This window comes from Symphalangus syndactylus, chromosome 3, assembly GCF_028878055.3.
Source record: "Symphalangus syndactylus isolate Jambi chromosome 3, NHGRI_mSymSyn1-v2.1_pri, whole genome shotgun sequence".
Classification (NCBI taxonomy): Eukaryota; Metazoa; Chordata; class Mammalia; order Primates; family Hylobatidae; genus Symphalangus; species Symphalangus syndactylus.
In genome coordinates, this window is record NC_072425.2 from 20,938,966 (window position 1) to 20,957,819 (window position 18,854).

An 18,854-nucleotide genomic window follows, 5' to 3' on the forward strand; every position below is an offset into this window, starting at 1 on the left:
TAGATATATTCACATCTCCTCTTGCCAGGCCCTCAGATAAGTGATAGCATTCCATGTGTACTTTTCTCCCCTTAACTTTTCTCATTTTATAATATATCCTGTAAAGAAATCTCTCCTGGAAAAATATAGGGAATATGGGGATCTTCCTCATTTCTCTGTAGGACAGCATTAGTACTCTACTGGATGGATGGACTATGGTTTATTCAACCCATCTCATACTGATGGGCATTTAGGTTGCTTCTAGTCTTTTATTTATTACAAATGGTGCAGTAATGAATAGTCTTGTGTATGCACCTTTTTGTATTTTTACCATTATACCATTGCGATAGATTTTTCCAAGCGGAATTTGGGTTAAAGGGTAATTTTGTATGTAATTTTGCTAGATATTGTCAAATTCTCCTCCGTAGAGATTGTGCCAATTCATATTCCCACACGAGAATGCTTGTTGTCATACAGCTTCATCAACAGAGTGTGTTTGTCAAACTTTAAAAATTATTTTTATCAGTTACAAGTGCATGCAAAGTTACAAACATATATGGTCACGAATCAAATACTTAATAAGAGCCTGTGATAAGCAACAATCCTCTACCCTTTTCTTCCCTAGTCCCACTCTTTGGAGACAAACTCTTATTAACTGACCCTATTTTTAGTTTTTCTGGTTGTTAACTCATAACCATAGATAAATCTCTCTCTGTTAATTAACTTTAGACAGTGTCTGTTGACTCCTTGAAATGAAAGATAAGTAACTTTATAGTACTTCTCTCTTCCACTCATCTGATATTTTATCTATTTTGTATTACTTTAATTTTTGTAATGGCTATTAACTTAAACCTCTTTATTGTTCCATTAACCCTCAACACTGTCTTTTGATTTCACACTTTGTAAGGGGAAGGGTATTATCCTAGCTCTTCCTTCTACCTTTTCAAAGCTATGCTTTTACATTTATGTGGTCATTTAGATTTTGATCCACGGCCAGAATCAAGTCTTCCATGATTTATCTTGGTTAATTCTAAAAGTGGAATGTTATTATGAATTTTTAAATATAAGTATAATTTAACTCCACTAGATCGGGTAGGGTGCTAAAATAACATTTTCATCCCATTTGAAGGAGAATGTTAACATCAGGGTCACAGTAATTTTTTTCTTACAATCCATCCAGAATTGAAAATTATGCTAAATGTCTTTGGCATCATATATGGATAAGTTTGCATTTATTTGTACAAAACAGCAAATTATTTGTACACTAGCCGTGTAGAGAGAGCAGCCCAGGAGATCATACAAGTGCTTTCATCTTCATGTTGGCAGGATGGAAACCTCTACTTTGCAGCCTTTGTGGGGGTCTTGGCCTGGGTGCTAGCATTTGGCCAGCAGAACCTGGCACCTGATGATGTCATAATCAGCATGGCTCCTGAGCTTGGGACTCAGGTTGAGATGGTTTGGATGTTTGTCACCTCCAAATCGCATGTGGAAATGTGATTCCCAGTGTTGGAGGTGGGGTCTGGTGGGAGGTGATTGGATTGTGGGGGTGGGCCCTCATGAATGGCTTGGCATCATCCCCTTGGTGATGACTGAGTTCTTGCTCTAGTAGTTCATGATCTGGTTGTTTAAAAGAGTGTGGCTCCTCCCCCTCCCTCCCTTGTTTCACTCTCACTGTGTGACACGCTGGATCCCTGTCACCTTCAGCCAGGATTGTAAACTTCCTGAGGCCTCTCCAGAAGCAGGTGCCAGCACTGTGAGCCTACAGAACTATGAGCCAATTAAACCTCTTTTCTTTATCAGTTACCCAGTCTCGGGTTTTTTTTTTTTTTTTTTTTTGAGATGGAGTCTCTCTCTGTGGCCCAGGCTGGAGTGCAGTGGCATGATCTTGGCTCATTGCAAGCTCCGCCTCCCAGGTTCATGCCATTCTCCTGCCTCAGCCTCCAGAGTAGCTGGAACTACAGGCGCTCGCCACCACGCCTGGCTAATTTTTTTTTGTATTTTTAGTAGTGATGGGGTTTCACTGAGTTAGCCAGGATAGTCTAGATCTCCTGACCTCGTGATCCACCCGCCTCAGCCTCCCAAAGTGCTGGGATTACAGGGGTGAGACACCACGCCCGGCATTGCTATAAAGAAGTCGCAGGTACTTACTTATAGCAATGGCAGGAACAGACCAACACAGGTGCCCTTCAAGACCTTGAGCTTGACAAAGGCCTTGATGGTCTTCATTTTATTGGGCTGTGTCTTTTGACCCTTCTTGTGTTTCCTGGCAAAGTGCATGATCCTTAAGAACTAAGGTTCTACCTGCTTAAAGGATATCTTTATGATCAGGGCCTATCGATGCCATTTCTGTGCCATTTTGGAACTGGTTATGTGTGGTATAGTTCTTGGACTTGACCATGTCTGCCCTGCTGCCTGCAGTGCAGAAAGTGCCTGAGACTGGAAAATAAAGGTCTATGTCTCGATTTTTATTTTTTTTTATTTTTTGAGATGGGAGTTTCAAGCCCAGGCTGGAATGCAGTGGCGTGATCTCAGCTCACCACAACCTCCGCCTCCCAAGTTCAAGCGATTCTCCTGCCTCAGCCTCCGGAGTAGCTGGGATTACAGGCATGCACCACCATGGTCGGCTAATTTTGTATTTTTAGTAGAGACGGGGTTTCTCTACGTTGGTCAGGCTGGTCTCAAACTCCTGACCTCAGGTGATCCACCCGCCTCGGCCTCCCAAAGTGCTGGGATTACAGGCGTGAGCCACCACGTCCGGTCGGATTTTGATTTTTTAAAGCAGTATTCTTTCTCTTCTTCTCACTCTTCCAGAGTTTCTTAAATCTTTTTTTCCCTCTTGCATTATTTGCTTTTATTGTATCCTTAATTTTTTCCACACTTGAAATTATACTTGCAGTTTTATCCAGGCTTCCCTGTATCCCTGATGGTTCCTCCCACCTTCCTGTTAAATCCTTATAAAATTGGCTCTATTGTTATAACCCTGGAATGTCCTCTCATCACTTTTCAAGGTTGATTTGACTATTTCCTGGTCCTGTGTGATCATTTTGCTTTAATTTGTTCTCTGGAGTACATATTCAGGTTCTTATAGGAGATAGCCACAGTAGCACCCTTGCAGAAAGAGTACATAAAAAGTAAACTGTGGGTTCTTGCATGTCTGAAAAATGTCTGCTTTCTTACAGGGGATTAGTAGTTTGTATGGGCATGGAGTTCTAGGTTGACAAAATTTCCTGCTGAACTTTGAAGGTTTTTTTTAACTGTCTTCAGTCTGGCTTCCTCTGACACTGCTCTGGAAGGGAAGGAGGCTGCTCTTCTTTGCTTTTGCAAAGTTGGGTGTACATTTGGGTTCCCTACTCTGCTTCTGTTGACATCCAAGGTGAAGGATTCCGTTACTACACTGTAGGGTGGGAGTTCTGGCTCCCTAGTAGGCCTCCACGGAAACCTCCCTGGCTGGGTGGGGTAATGCCTTATTCTTGCTCTCACTGGGGACTCAACAGACACCACGGGGTGGAGGGGAGTGGTCTTGTCCCATTTCATCACTGGGAGGTGATGAAAATCCTTACTCTCTGGTAGGTCTCCTCCACACGATCCGAGTGGACATGGGAAAGGGGAGCCTCGTTACTGCCAGCGGCAGTGGAAGTCCAGGGTCTTCAATGAAACCACATTAATGGGGTCATTGTTACTGCCTGGTGGGGGATGATGCAATCCCCAGCTTCCTCCTTAGTTTTCTGTAGCACTGCTCTGGCGGGGGTGGGCTGGATGGGGTTCCTCATCACAGCCCAGAAACCTAGGCTTTCTCCTTGTCTTTTATGGATTTGGGTGAGGGTGGGATGACAGGGTTTTCTGTGGTGTTTGGTGAGTATTTTCTTAAAAAATTTTTTGACTTATTAGCTGCCCTTTTTGGTCCTTTGGCTAGAAGAAAGCTGGCTTTTGTTTGAGCATTTTTGGGCCGGCATCAGTTGGCATTTCCAGGTTGCTGACTTCTCTGGCTCCAACAGTGTGATACATGAGGCAAGGAGAAACCCAGGGAACTCATCTCTGCTCACTCCTTGGGTCCTGAGGTCACTAGCTGTTCTGCTTCTCACTCTGCCTTTCAGAACCATCTTATGTTTGTCTTATATGTAATGTGTGGAGTTTTTTGTTATTTCTAATGTAGATTTTCTTCTGCCATTACACATATTTTTAAACTTAAATTTTTTACTGTCATATCATTTACATACAGTAAAGTACACAGATTTTAAAGATACCACTTGATTAATTTTTAATGGTTATATACTCGTGTAATCACCATCCAGATCAAGACACAGGATATCTCCAGCATAGTGTAAGGCTCTTCATGCCCCTTCCAGTCAATACCTATTAAAAAATAATCACTATTCTGATTTCTGTCACTGTAGCAATTTTGCCCATTCTTGAACTTCATATAAGTGGAATCTTGCAGTATATACTCGTGGGTCTGGCTTCTTCTGCTCTACATTGTGTTGGTAGAATTCATCTGTGTTGATGTATGTAATTGTAGTTCATTGTTTTTCATTGCTGCGTAGTACAATTCCCATTTTTGGCTATTATGAATAAAGTTGTTATGAATATTCTTATAGATGTCTTACAGTTAACAAAAGTGTTCCTTTCTGTTAAGTTTATACCCAGGATTGGAATTGCTTGTTCAAAATTTATAAATATGTTTAGCTTTAGTAGATGCTGACAGTTTTCCTAATTGTGTGCCAATTCATACCTCATCAGCTATATATGACAGTTCCACTTGTTTCATATCCAACACTTTATATTGTTAGTCTTTTTTTAGCCATATTATTGGCCATTAATGTCATGTTTTCGTAGCTCATTGTGGTTTTAATCTGCATTTCCCTGATGACTGACTACTCATGTTAAGCACCTTTTCATATGCTTCTTGGCCATTTGGATATCTTCTTTTGTGAGGTACCTATTCAGGTCTTTTCCTGTTTTTCACTATGTTCTCTGTTCTTTTCTTACTGATTGGTAGGCATTCTTTATATTACTGAATGTGAGTACTTTGTCAGACAAAAGTATTACAAAAATCTTTCTTCAGTCTGCAGCTTGCCTTTTTACACTTAATAGTGCTTGTTTTTGTTTTTTTTTTTTGTTTTCGAGATGGAGTCTTGCTTTGTTGCCCAGACCGGAATGCAATGGCTTCATCTAGGCTCACTGCAACCTCTGCCTCCCAGGTTCAAGTGATTCTTATGCTTCAACCTCCTGAGTAGCTGGGATTACAGGTGTGTGCCACCACGCCTGGATAATTCTTGTACTTTTAGTAGAGACAGGGTTTCACCATGTTGTCCAGCCTGGTCTTGAACTCCTGACCTCAAATGATCTGCCCGCCTCAGCCTCCCAAAGTGCTGGGATTACAGATGTGAGCCACTGGGCCCAGCCACTTAATAGTGCTTTTTGATTAACAAGAGATCTTAAGTCTATTTTATTGATCCTTTCCTTTCTTTACTTTTTGATGTGTTCTGTTTAAGAAATCTTTGCTTAACCAAAGGCCATGAATATACTTTTGTTTGTTTTATCCTAGAAGCTTTGTTTTACATTTTAATTTTAGTTCTGTGATGTGATCCATTTCCTATGAATTTTTATGTATGATGTTAGTTATACATCAAGGTTAATTCCTTTTCTTCCCCCATGTGGTTGTCCAATTGACTTAACATTTATCAAGACCATTCTTTTCCCACTCACTTTCAATGGCATCTTTCTTGTAAATCAGTTATACGTTTGTGTTTCTGGACTCTGTTCTTTCCATTGCATTAATACCATGCTATCTTAATTACTGTACCTTTAAAGTAAGTCTTGTTATTTAATAGTGGAATTCTTTCAATTTTGTTATTCAGATTGTTTGGACTATTCTAGGTCCTTTGCATGACCATATACATTTTATAATCAGCTTGTGAAATTCCACAATTTTGACGGAATTGCATTGCATCCCTAATTAGTAGAGAGTTGATATTAACAATATTGAGTCTTCTCATATTAATGAAGATGACATATCTCTCCTTATATATCTTCAATTTTTTTTCAACAGCATTTTGTAGTTTTTAGTGCAGGGTCCTGAACATCTTTTGTTAGATTTATTTGTAGGTCTTTGATTTGTTTTCCCATACTATTGTAGATGGCATTGCTTTTTAAATGTCATTTTCTAGTTGTTACTAGCATATAAAAATACAGTAGATTTCTCTTGTATGTTGTCATTGTATCCAGCAGCCTTGCTAAATGTACTTAATTCTAATGATGTTTTTAGGTTATTTTTATTTTATATGTATACAGTCAGGTTTTCTGTGAATGACAATTTTACTTCCTAGTTTTTGGTCTTTATACTTTTTATTTCTTGCCTTATTTCACTGGGTAAGACCTCTGATATGATGAATAGGTTCATCTGAGTACAGATATAGTGGTCTTATACCTGAATTCAGAGGAAAGTGCTTAATATCTTACCATCTCTTCAGTGTCAACCAGTATGTTGATAGCTGTTTTTCTTAGATGTCCTTGATCAGTTTGAGAAGTTTCTGTCCGTTTTTAGGTTGCTGAGAGTTTTTGTCATGAATGGATGTTGAATTTTACCAAATGCCTTTTCTGCATCTCTTGAGACGATTATAATTTTTCTTTTTTCCAGTTTTATGTAGTGAATTACATTTATTTTCAAATGTTAAACCAGCCTTGCATTCCTGGGATAAACCCACTTGGTCATGTTATACTATTCTTTTTTGGATATTATTATATTCAATTTACTAATATTTTGTTTTATGTTTACATCTATATTCATAAGAGAGTTTGGTTACAATTTTTTTTTGTAAACTTGTCAGATTTTGATATCAACGTTACATTGGCCTTTTAAAAAAAAAAAAAAAAATGCTGTTGTTACTTGTCTTGTTCCCCTCTTCCTTGCAGCTTTTTGTTCCTGTTTTATAGAGGTGGTGTTTTGTTGTTTTTTTCTGTTCTATTTAAGGATGTCAGTTTCCTGAAGCATATTTCTTAATCTTTTTCAGAAACATATTCTTCTTCCAAGAGATGATGATGCTTTTCTCTCATTTTCAATGTTTTTTTGACAGATCTTTTATTTTTCATTTGCTTTCTTGAGTAAGGAGAGCTCTATCTAGATTTGCTGTTTTGCCACAGGGGGTGGAATGGGTTACCATGGGCACTGTTCTTTGTGCTTCCTAGTGATGGTCAGATCCCCTTCTCAGATCTGTGGCTGAAGAACTGGTTTATGTTCATTGTTCCCAGTTGAATTCCTAGTAACTAGCAGGCATTTGCACCACTAAGGTAGAACTTTATTGCCTTACAGAATAAGCTGAAATTTCTAGAGTGCATTCTGTTAGAATTATTCCTGTCTCTGCTTTCACTGAACTTTTTGTGTGTAATTATTATAACCAATGTAACTAATTTTAATTCAAGACATTAGGTAGCTCTGCCTGTGTATTAGTCTCTCTCTGTCTCTATGTGTGTGTGTATGCGTGTGTGTGTGTGTGACCCATGAGTATAACCAGGACTGAAGGGTAAAATGACTGAAGGTACAAGACAAATGAACCTGTTATTATAGAAGAGAGGTCATGAGGGCCGGATATTTTCTTTTGCTTTACATGACATCGCCTTTATTTTTATTTATTTTTTTTGAGACGGAGTCTCGCTCTGTCTGCCAGGCTAGAGTGCAGTGGTGCCATCTGGGCTCACTGCAAGCACCGTCTCCCGGGTTCACACCATTCTCCTGCCTCAGCCTCTCAAGTAGCTGGGACTACAGGTGCCCACCACCATGCCCGGCTAATTTTTTTTGTATTTTTAGCAGAGACGAGGCTTCACTGTGTTAGCCAGGATGGTCTCGATCTCCTGACCTTGTGATCTGCCCGCCTCAGCCTCCGAAAGTGCTGGGATTACAAGTGGACATCACCTTTATTTTAAGAGTCCAGGTGTCAGTGAGAATGGTCAAGATGTAGCATCAGAAGATGAGAAGGTCTTCACAACCACATGATGAGGACTCTAGAGTTTGTATTCTGGGTGATTGAAAGACGTGGCAGAACTAGGATTAAAAATAGGGAAATTGAGATTTTTCTAGGGAAATAAATGATTGCTTTGATTTGGGTTATATTAAGTATGAGGAACTTTCCAGGGGCAGGTGACATTTAGACCTGAATGAAACTCATGACAGTGGAAACTAGTTATAGTTTGGGAATCGCAGAGTGTGGTGATAGTGGGAATGAAAGAAACTTCATAAATTTTTAATAGGAAGGTAGAGGGCAGGAGAGAGGGAAGAGTCTGTAAGATTTTGGGGACATCTCACATCCTAAATGCAAATATCTAGCCTTGTTGCTTCATGCACTCATCTCTCTGCTGATGTTCCCTTGGTCCAGGGCACCATCTTCTCCTACCTTAATGGCTGTAATTCCTCCTGACTGGGCTCTTTCTACCACTTTGACTCTTCCAGTCCAGTCTCTGTACAGTATCCAGGGTGAGCCTTCCAGAAGACCAATCTGAACATGTCAGTTGACTGCTTAAAATCCTTCAGCTGCTCTCCATGCTTCCTGATTAAAATCCATACACCTAATATGGCTTTAAGGCCCTTTGAGACCTCAACTCTGTCTGTTAGTATAAAAATAACACAAATTCAATAACCAAAATTTATTGAACTCTTTTGAACATTAGAACTTACTCCAAATAGTTTATATTTGTTGTCTTGTTAAATTTTCACATTTATTCTTTGAGTTTATCCTTATTAACAACCCTATGGAGAAGGTACTGTTAGATCCCCATTTTACAGATGAGAAAGTCACAGAGAGGTTTCCAGTTGCGCAAGATCACAGAGCTATCAAGTGTGGAATGAATAAATTTACATCATTATGTTATTTAATCCTCTCCATAATCCTGTGAGGTAAGTATTGTTATCACTGCCCCTTACAAATGAAGTGACTGAAGTCAGAGATGTTAGGCCATTTGTGTGGTGGAGCTGCGACTAGAGCCCAGATCGATGTGATTGTGAGTGTATTTTGTCTTCCATGCTAGTCTGACCGCAGCCTCATTCATAGCACCCCTCACCTCTCCCCTTAATCACTCGTGTAGATACCCTTGGTTAACTTCTGCTCATTCTTTAGGTTTTGGCTCAATTAGAGTCTGGCTGAGAACCCTTCAGCGAGCATCCCCTTTACCCTCCTGCCCCACTTAAAGGCACTTTGTTATCAGCACTGGCTGTTAGTGTTCTTTGATTGTTTTTCTCATAGCGTGTGGGCTTCATGAAGTCAGGTACTGTGAGCCTCTTGCTCACGGTTAAACCTTGAGTGACTTGCATTGTTTGTGGCACATAACGGTACTCAGTTGCTGTATATTGCATAATTACATAAATGTTTAACTCAGTGATGCAGTTTGGTGTTGACTGGGTTTCGTTCTTGAAAGAGTATAATCAGTAGTCTGTTTATATTTTTAACTCCCAGGATTTATGTTTGTGATGGTTCCAGATAACTGATAATCCCCAAATCATGTGGCATTAGCAATCTGCTTTAAGAGTATAAATATTTATATTTCTGTTATTTTTCTTAGGCTAATGTTGTGCTTTATCTATGGTGTAAATACTGATAATCAGAAGAGAATGGCAATCCAGAACGTGCTGGTTTAACTGGTGAATGTAGCCTAGGCTGTCTCACTTGTGACTAGAATACAAAGTCTGTTATTCTTACGGTGATCATTGAAAGTTATTCCTATTCCACCTATAAGCTGGTTATTCTCTTTGCTACCACAGGATAAGTAGTTATAGCCTGGAATTGAGGAGAAAGAAATTTATAGTGTCCCGGTGGCCTACTTTTTAATATTTTCTCAGGCAAATTGGTCTGACCTTTCCTACCTTGGTCTGACTTCCTCATAGGAAAAGTTTCACATTGCACAGGAAAGAACAATTTAGCAGGAATATAAGTTGCAAATTATTAGTTCAGTGGTGCTCAAGCATATTCAGGTGATGAAGTACCTAAAAGTCATGGTATTCTGTGGAATACTATGAAATATTTATATATATTAATGTTTAAACTACATTTTTTCCCCTAAATCAGATATTATTTTATATTACATTCCAGAATAGACAGGGAGTAGCAGGTGATAAAGGTTTAAGAAAAATTTGTGGTAAGAAAACTTATATTACCTTATTTTTTCATGCAAATTGGGAAAAGGCCATTTTTGGCACCTTTGTCTAGCTTCCAAACCTCCAGCATTTAAGGTAGTGTAGTTGGAGAACCATTAAATTAATTGAATATGGGGGAGAGAGGAGAAGCTGAAATGAAAGGTGATGATATCAAGGTTTCCAATTTGGGCCTCATAATACCCTTCGTAGACACTGGCGAGTCAGGAGGGAGAACTGGCATTGAGGTTGAGAAGGATGAATTTGGTTGAGTGTAAACTAATGATAGGCTGAGGAGAGAGATGCAGTAGACAGAAGAGAAGTACAGTGCCTGTCACCTAGCATGGTTCTCAATAATTATTGGCTGCCATTTGTCACCAGGAAGATAGTGTAGAGATTTGGAAATTATTGGCATGGATGAATAAGAATTGTTTTCAGGCTGAATATAGTGAAGTGAGTTTCAAGGTTTGAACCTCGGGGAATAGAAGAGACAAAGTTAAGCATTGTAGAATGCTGTTGGGAAGTCAGTGGAAGTGGAAATCCAGAAAGGGTGATTTGGTTTAATGGTGGGTTGTGGGTATCCTGTGAGGAGATATAGTCTCAGTAATGTGTTGCATTTATTCATTCATCTAAAGCAGAAATCTAGGAATTATCTTTGATACCTTCCATGTTATTTTATCTCCCTAATCTATTGATAAGGTGCTGTCAAGTTTACCTTCTTAATTAGGACACAAAGAGCACAGTGTAAAAGAATAAACTGAACTTTATCAAAATTAAAGTCTTTTGCTCTTCAAAACTTGTCATTAAGAAAATGAAAAGACAAACCACAGACTTCTAAAAAACACATACATTTGACCAGTTCTTTCTATTTCCATTTCCATCTTCATGTAAAACATATATCAGCTGGGCATGTTGGCTCATGTCTGTAATTTTGGGAGGCTGAGGCGGGAAGATTGCATGAGCCTAAGAGTTTGAGACTAGCCTGGGCAAATAGGGAGACCCTGTCTTTACAAAGGAAAAAAAAAATAGCTGGGGGTGGTGGTGCATGGCTGTAGTCCCAGCTACTTGGGAGGCTAAAGGGGAAGGATTGCTTGAGCCAGGAGGTTGAGGCTGCAGTAAGCTGTGATCATGCCATTGCACTCCCTTCTGGGCTACAGAGTGAGACCCTGTCTCAAAAGATAAAAAATAAAACATATTATATGTACATATGAGACCCTCATAACTCAATAAGACAATCCAATAAAAATGGACAAAAGATTTGAAAAGAATATTAAAGAAGATATGCAAATGGAAAATAAGTGCAAGAAAAAATGCTCAGCGTCATTTTAGTCATTAGGAAAATGCAAATTAAAACTACAGTGAGAAAGCTCCTACACCCCCAATAGAATGGCTAAAATTACAAAGTCTGGGCTGGGCACAGGGCTTACACTTAGGTGGGAGGATTGCTCAAGGATACAGGACTTTGAGACCCCACCTTTAAATTAAAAAAAAATTTTTTTTCAGATGTTGACTAGGATGTATGTATGTAGAAGAAGAGGACCTGTGGACCATTTTTTTTTTTCCCCTTGAGACTGGGTCCTACTCTGTTGCCCAGAGTGGAGTGGAGTGGCACAACCGTGGCTCGCTGCAGCCTTGAACTCCTGGGCTCAAGCAATCCTCTTAAGTAGCTGTGCACACTGCCACACCTGGCTAATTTTTAAATTTTTGGTGGAGACTGGGTCTTGCTATGCTCCCCAGGCTGGTATTGAACTCCTGGCCTCAAGCGATCCTCTCTCTTGGCCTCTCAAAGTGTTGAGTTTACAGGTGTGAGCCACTGCACTGGGCCAGACCTTTATGCATTGCTGGTAGGCTCCGAGGTAAGCCCTGGAGTTCAAAACCAGCTTCTGAGGTCATTTTCTTGAACTGCCCTCTCTTGCCATCTCCTCAGTGCCCTGGGCTCCCTTTATTTAACCCTGCTCTGCTGTGTACTTCCCATGATTGTGTATGTAGTCTGGGCTTCGCAGTGAGAGGACAGAGTAGAAAAGAAAGTAATAGGGGTTTGCCCTATCCTCTTAAGGCCACACTTCCTCTGGTTGTAGGGAAAGGTTCCTTCCCTCACTCAATGCTTCAGGTACCTGTAGGCTGCTGCCTCTTTTCCACTCCTTGAGCCTGAACTAGACAGCTTCTCTTGGAAGTTATTCATGCTGATGTCCACATCCAGTATTTGGGCTGCCTTGAGTCTATGCTGAGTGATAATGGAGGAACAAACTCAAACACACCACTGGTTTGGTGGTACTTTTAATTAGAATCTTCTATCCCATTTCATCTGCTACTCTACTTTCTAGGTTCCTCAAATTGCTGCTCCATGAATTCTGCCCTGGTTTTATAGAGGTATTTTCTCATTGTGGAGAGACAGGGTGGAGTGTGCTTGTTACTGGGAGCCAGAACTTCTAGATTTCTTTTTATTTATTTTGCTGTGCATTCACTGGTCCTTTTAAATGTGTGAATGTGTATCTGTTGTTAGTTCTGGAAAGTTCTCTGGTATTTTCAGACCAAGAATGAAGTTAAGGTAGAAATCTTAAGAGATAGGTAGAGTATTAAAAACAGCTGTTGGCTGTGTCTCATCCTCTTCTCGTCCAGAGTATTGATGTGTCTTAATGTTTTACTTTCTGCGTTTATCTTGTGTAGCTTTTGTTTTCTATTTTCTATTTTTCTTTTTGAACTCTACTTTGTATCATTTCTTTAAGTTCATGAATTCTCTCCCTGATTGTATCTTTCCTACTCTTAAGTCATCCGTTCAGTTATTCATTCTTATTTTGAGAAATATTTTGTTCTTTTTCAGTTTTGCTTGGTCATGTCATAGTTTCTTACTCTTTACTCATTTTAAATCTTTTTAAAATTTATTTAAGCTTATTAAATATTCCATATTCTGTCTCCCATAATTCTAATACCTGAAGTCTGAAGGTCTGACTCTGCCATCTTTTATTTCTGAGGTTCTTATTTATGGGCCTTGTTTCCCCAGGGTTTTCTGATTTTTGCCAGTGAGCTCATATTTCTTGGAGCTTTCTGTGAGAAAAATTTTGAAGCCGAGTTTGAAGTGGATTTTTCCAGAGAAGGTTTACGTATTCTTTTGTTAGTGTCCTGAAGCCACTCTTAGTTTGGGACCACTTCAGTTTAAATTCTGGGGTTGAGGGTTTTTTTGTTTGTTTGTTTGTTTTCAGAGAGTCTCACTCTGTTGCCCAGGGTGGAGTGCAGTGGCAGTAACCTGGCTCACTGCAGCCTTGAACTCCTGGGCTCAAGCTAACATCCTGCCTCAGCCTCCCGAGTAGCCAAGACTACAGGCGTGTACCACCATGCCCTGCTGATTTTTTTATTTTTATTTTTTCCTGTTGGAGCTGGGGTCTTGCTCTGTTAACCAGAGTAGTCTCATATTCCTGGGCTCAGCCTACCCAAGTGCTGGAATTACAGATGTGAGCCACCATGCCCGGCCTGTTAAGATTTTTTTGACCACTCAGTAGCAGTCCTTTCTGAGGGGCTGCTTGTGTTCGAACTGGTGGAAAAATTTCCCTTTCTTTCTCAGTGCTGAGTTTTGAGGCCAGTGGTTTTTATGACAGTTCCTGAGATGTGTATGTGTGTGGATGGGTTTCTTTCTTCATCACCTTGGTCATCCCACTTTAAATGGTGGGAGAGGGATGTCTGTTACACTTTTCTCCTTAGGCTGAATGTTCGTTTTGTCTTGAATTCCTTGAGCCCCTTAGATTGGGAGAATGGAGCATGCATTGGACTATATAAGTATCTTCAAGGGGAAAGTGAGTTTTTGTGTTTTGGTAACCCTGTTAGGTTCTTGTCTTCACTTAGTTCTGTGTCTGAATCTTTGTTCTTTTCTTTTCTGTTTTTCTTTTTTTTTTTTTTTTTTTTTTTGAGTCAGAGTCTCACTCTATCACCCAGGCTGGTGTGCAGTGGTATAATTTCGGCTCACTGCCACCTCCACCTCCTGGGTTCAAGTGATTCTCTGGCCTCAGCCTCCCAAGTAGCTGGGATTACAGGCACATGCTACTATGCCCGGCTAATTTTTTGTATTTTTAGTAGAGATGGGGCTTCACTGTGTTGGCCAGGCTGGTCTTGAACTCCTGATCTCAAGTGATCCACCCGCCTTGGCCTTCCAAAGTGCTGGGATTACAGGTGTGAGCCACCACACCTGACCGAATCTTTGTTATTTTCTTGCAAGCTCATCAGTGTATTTATTTGAGAAGATGGAAAAAAAACCATTATTTATAGTTTTCAGTGGAGGATCTGAAGGGTACTTAGGAATTTGCAAGTGGCATGCAGCTATGGTCCCAGCACCTAGGGAGGCTCAAGTAGGAGGATTGCTTGAGGCTGGCAGTTCAAGGGTGCAGTGTGCTATGATCATGCCTGTGAATAGTCACTGCACTCCAGCCCAGGCAATATGGCAACACCCTGTCTCTTAAAAAAAAAAAAAAAAAAAAGGAACTTGCAGCTGCAGTGTTTCCAAGTTTCAATCAGGGTGATTCTGCTAGCATTCTCCAGCCTCTGTGTGAACATTCATACCTCTGTACTTTGCTCAGCATGTGTCCCCTGTTTAAAATCCCCCCACTCCTCTCCACCTAGCCAAACTCAGTTCATTCTGCAATGTGAACAATCAAGTTTCACCTCTTCATGGTGCTTCTCTTGAATGCTGTAGCTCACTGGTTCCCAAATGTTTGGAATGTTTTAAAGTACAGACTTAAAAACAAATTTTGTGGAGTTACGTCAAAATGATCATCTCCTGTCACCATTATTTTTGAAAAGAAATTACATTTTCATATCTAAAAGGCAGGAGGAACATGATGTCCAATTAAGGATAGTTTTTATAATTGAATTAAATATCTTTATATGGAAAGCACACTGTATTGTCTCCGTTTTTCTCATTTTGCTACTGATTAGAAAAAGCCTCATTGCATCCTATCCGCTGATAATCAGGACCACAACCTTAGCTCAGAATGATGTCTTCAATTTGCAAACCCACAGCATTTTGTTTCATCAATTCATGGCAGCCAGTCATTTATTTCTATTGATTTCAAACAGCCAATGTTTGACTGTTTACATTTTATGTTTTGTCTCCTTGACTTGGTTGTAAGCTCCTTAGGAGCCATTATCTGTGTGTATTTAGATTACTCATAAATATGTGTTGAATGAGTTAAATTTAGATACCTCGGATGATGGTTGAAACCTAGCAATATTTATAGAGCACACATTTGAGTATATCACATTTCTTAACGTTGTTTACTTCTGGAGGAAAAAGAAGTTTTAATGTGAATCATGAGTCACTCATCTCCTCCTCAGGGAATTTCAATCAGTTAACAAATTCACCAAGCGCTTGTTTACCAGGCCTTTTGTTAGGGGTCTGGGAATACAGAGGTGAAGTGAAACAAAGTTCCCAGTGTAGTAGGTAATATGTACATATAAGTAGAAAGCATAGAATACCACCTGGGAAGCCTTATAATAGGGCTTTGAAACCAGTTTTGTGACGGTGTGGAGAAAGCAACTGAGCTTTGTAAGGGGGTGAGAGAAGCCTCCAGAGAGGAGGAGGCGTTTGTTCATTCACTTTCCATTCATTCAGCAAATCTCTCTTAAGTGCCTACTACTTGCCAAGCACTGTTCTAGATGCATCTTGAATAGATAGGACATTGTTAGGAGATGGAACACATTTTAGGTGGGGAAATTATGATAAAGAGCATGCCCTTTGAAGTAAGAACAGACCTGGGCTTGAGTTCATACACTGCCACTTACTAGATATTTGTCTTTGGGCAAGCAATTCAATTTCTAGAAGATTCTTACTTTTGTAAAGTGCTGTAGATCCTCCCTCCCTCACAGTATGTCATGTGGGTAAAGTGAGGTACTGTATATAAAATTAAGCTTAGCACAGTGCCCAGCCCCTCTGAAATAGTGCAATAAGTGACAAATTAATATACAAGGCATGTAAGTGATTGCGGCCTGATGATAAGATTAACATGACTAAAATGTGGGGGGCATGTGGGTTGGTAGGGGGTGGTGGGCAGATGAAGCTGATGGGTCTGGTCTCACTGAGGCTAAATTGCAAATAGTCTTGCATTGCATGTCCTGCTAGTGACTATTTTTTAACTCCTGAATGCATTTGGAAGCCTTTGAGGTTTACATTGTGTTTTTGTCTTTCTTTTTTAAACTATGCAGTGGCATGCTGAGCTGTAGCATAGTAGTTAGGGACATGGACTCTGGAGCCAAATCTGCCTGAGTTCTAGTCCCAGCTGTCTTACTTCCTAAATGTTTGACTTTAACTGATCTGTTCCTTAGTTTCTTCATTGGTAAACTGGATGATAATCATACCTATCTTAAATGTTTATCTTTTGTTTGTACAATGCTCTTTGAATCCCTTTTTTTTTTTAAACATGTAATTCTGTACATATAGTGGGCCAGTGAGCCAGGAGCCACCATGCCCAGACCATTCTTTATTCTTATTCTTTATATTTATTATTCTTATTATTTTTAAGACGGCATCTCACTCTGTCATCCAGACTGGAGTGCAGTGGTGCGATCTCGGCTCACTGCAACCCCTGCCTCTCAGGTTCAAGCAGTTCTCCTGCCTCAGCCTCTTGAGTAGCTGGGATTACAGGTGCCCACCACCACACCCGGCTAATTTTTGTATTTTTAGTAGAGACAGGGTTTCACTATGCTGGTCTTGAACTCCTGACCTCAAGTGATCCATCTGCCTTGGCCTCTCAAAGTGCTGGGATATTATTTTATTTTACCTTCTGGGATACATGTGCAGGATGTGCAGGTTTGTTATATAGGTAAATGTGTGCCATGGTGGTTTGCTGCACCTGTCAATCCATCACCTAGGTATTAAGCCCCACATGCATTAGCTATTTACCCTGATGCTCTCCCTCTGTTTTTGTATTCTTATAAATATTCTTGGGTTTCCTCAGGGGAGTAATCTGAGGCAGTCATAGGCTCACTTCATTCTTTTCCATCTTTCAAGGCATTGCTGCACTTTGTTGCCTAATGTCCTGAAAACCATTGTTTCTTATGTTTTGTCTATGTTACCTTGAAATAACGTGTTCCTTCCGAGTCTTTCTTTTTAAGGTTTGTTAAGTGGGATTGGAGTTGTGCTCAGTCTAAGGCTAGACTAGGCAACCTAGAATTGTATTCCTCATTTCTAAGATAATACTCTATTGTGTACTCTATCCAATGCACCATGAACATGAGTTTTCCACTTCAGCTGGGGGGAATGGGCATTATTTCTAACCCTGTGTGAGTACCAGCCGCTGCTACCTGTAATCTTTTTTGCTGGTTCTTTGTGCAGGCTTAAGTTATTTCCTCACATACACATGCTAATCAGTACTTAGCTATATACTTGAGGGGGCTCTTGCAGACATCTGGAGTTCTTTCTCTGTGCAGCTCTCTTCACTCCAGCACTCTGTGCTGCAAACTCAACTGCCTTGGTTTCCCTGGACGCTTAGCCCTGTCTCTCGGCTCCAGGTGTTTGCTGGGCTTTGCTTAGGTCCCTCCTCCTTGCACCATAGTCTGGAAACTCTCAAAGTGGTGAGCTGGGGCATCAGAGGGCTCAGCTTACTTGTTTACTTCTCTCAGGGATCACTGTGCTTTGTTGTCTGTTCTCCAGTCTCTTGAAAAACATTGTTCGAGAAAAGGATGGATGGATCAATGGAATTTTGGTTGTTTCAGATGGAAGGGTAAATGTGGTCCATGTTACTCCATCTCTGCTGGACGTGAGATTCCAGTAAATTTGTTATACACTTATTTAAATTTTTGATAGCCTGCTACTGCCTGTATAAGATGGTATCTGATTTAGTACAATTTTATTTATTATTATTAAAGTGTATATTTCAAGGTCTTCTAAAGAGTCTCACGATTTCTAGGTTGTCTGCCATCTTGGCACATTGAGAAGAACTACTCTTCTTTTATAATAGTTCCAAAATCCAACTGATCAGAATCACTTAGGAAAATAGGTTCATAGATCAATAGACTATCAAAATCACTTTTCAGAAAATAGATACCTGGGTTTTATTTCCTACGTAGTGAATCAGTCTCCAGTGGTAGAACTTGCGAACCTGATTTAAAAAACTTCTAGGTGATTTGAGACTCTGAGTCAGTATAGTGTGCGTTATGTTGTTAAGAGCACGAGTTCCATGGTGACTGTGATCTATGATGACAACTCACTAAGGTCCAAATGGAGCAGTGGCAGAGGGAGAGGCAAGTTCTTGTCAGAAAAGGGAACTCGGGACCATGAAGGAGAGAGGAGCTCAGTGCTTTTGGGAGACATGGGGAAGGCACCACTCTGTAATTCTGGATCTTCCTGAAGTCAGGTTGTGAGCTCTCTGGATGGCTCAAAGGACTACTCAAGGAGTGTTGAGAACCTGAGCTCACTGTTCTGAAGGCCTTTTCAGTTGCCCTTAGGTGCTAACACAACAGCCAGACACTATGGTTTTTGAAGGGTGTGTGGAGGAGAAAAACAATTGGGCCTATAATAAGGTTCATTTAAAAAAAATTAGTGGAATAGGGGTTACATGGGTGTATGCAGTTGCTCAAGTTCCTTGAACTAGACACTTACAATGAGTGCATTTTAGTGTATGTATATTAGCATACATATAATTGTGAGGATACAATTATATGTTGGAGGTATAAAATTGATTTTAAAAATTCAAGAATATAGACTCTAGAGCCACATTCTCTGAGTTCAAATTCCAGCTCTATCTCTTACAAGCTGTGTGAACTTGGACAAGCT

The 18,854-nt window shown here is 40.1% G+C and overlaps 1 protein-coding gene across 21 annotated transcripts in view; it reads left to right on the plus strand.

The window, feature by feature from the left end:
- DENND1A (DENN domain containing 1A) overlaps nucleotides 1-18,854 on the plus strand; it is a 553,551-nt gene that overhangs the window by 14,074 nt on the left and 520,623 nt on the right. The window contains exon 1 of one of the 21 annotated variants that reach the window (XM_063635975.1): nucleotides 3,696-3,831. The exons of the other annotated variants lie outside the window; for them this stretch is intronic. Within the exon in view, the coding sequence (XP_063492045.1) occupies nucleotides 3,786-3,831 (46 nt within the window). The 5' untranslated portion in view covers nucleotides 3,696-3,785. Of the gene's footprint in view, nucleotides 1-3,695; nucleotides 3,832-18,854 lie in introns of those variants that run through there. 21 annotated transcript variants of the gene reach the window in all.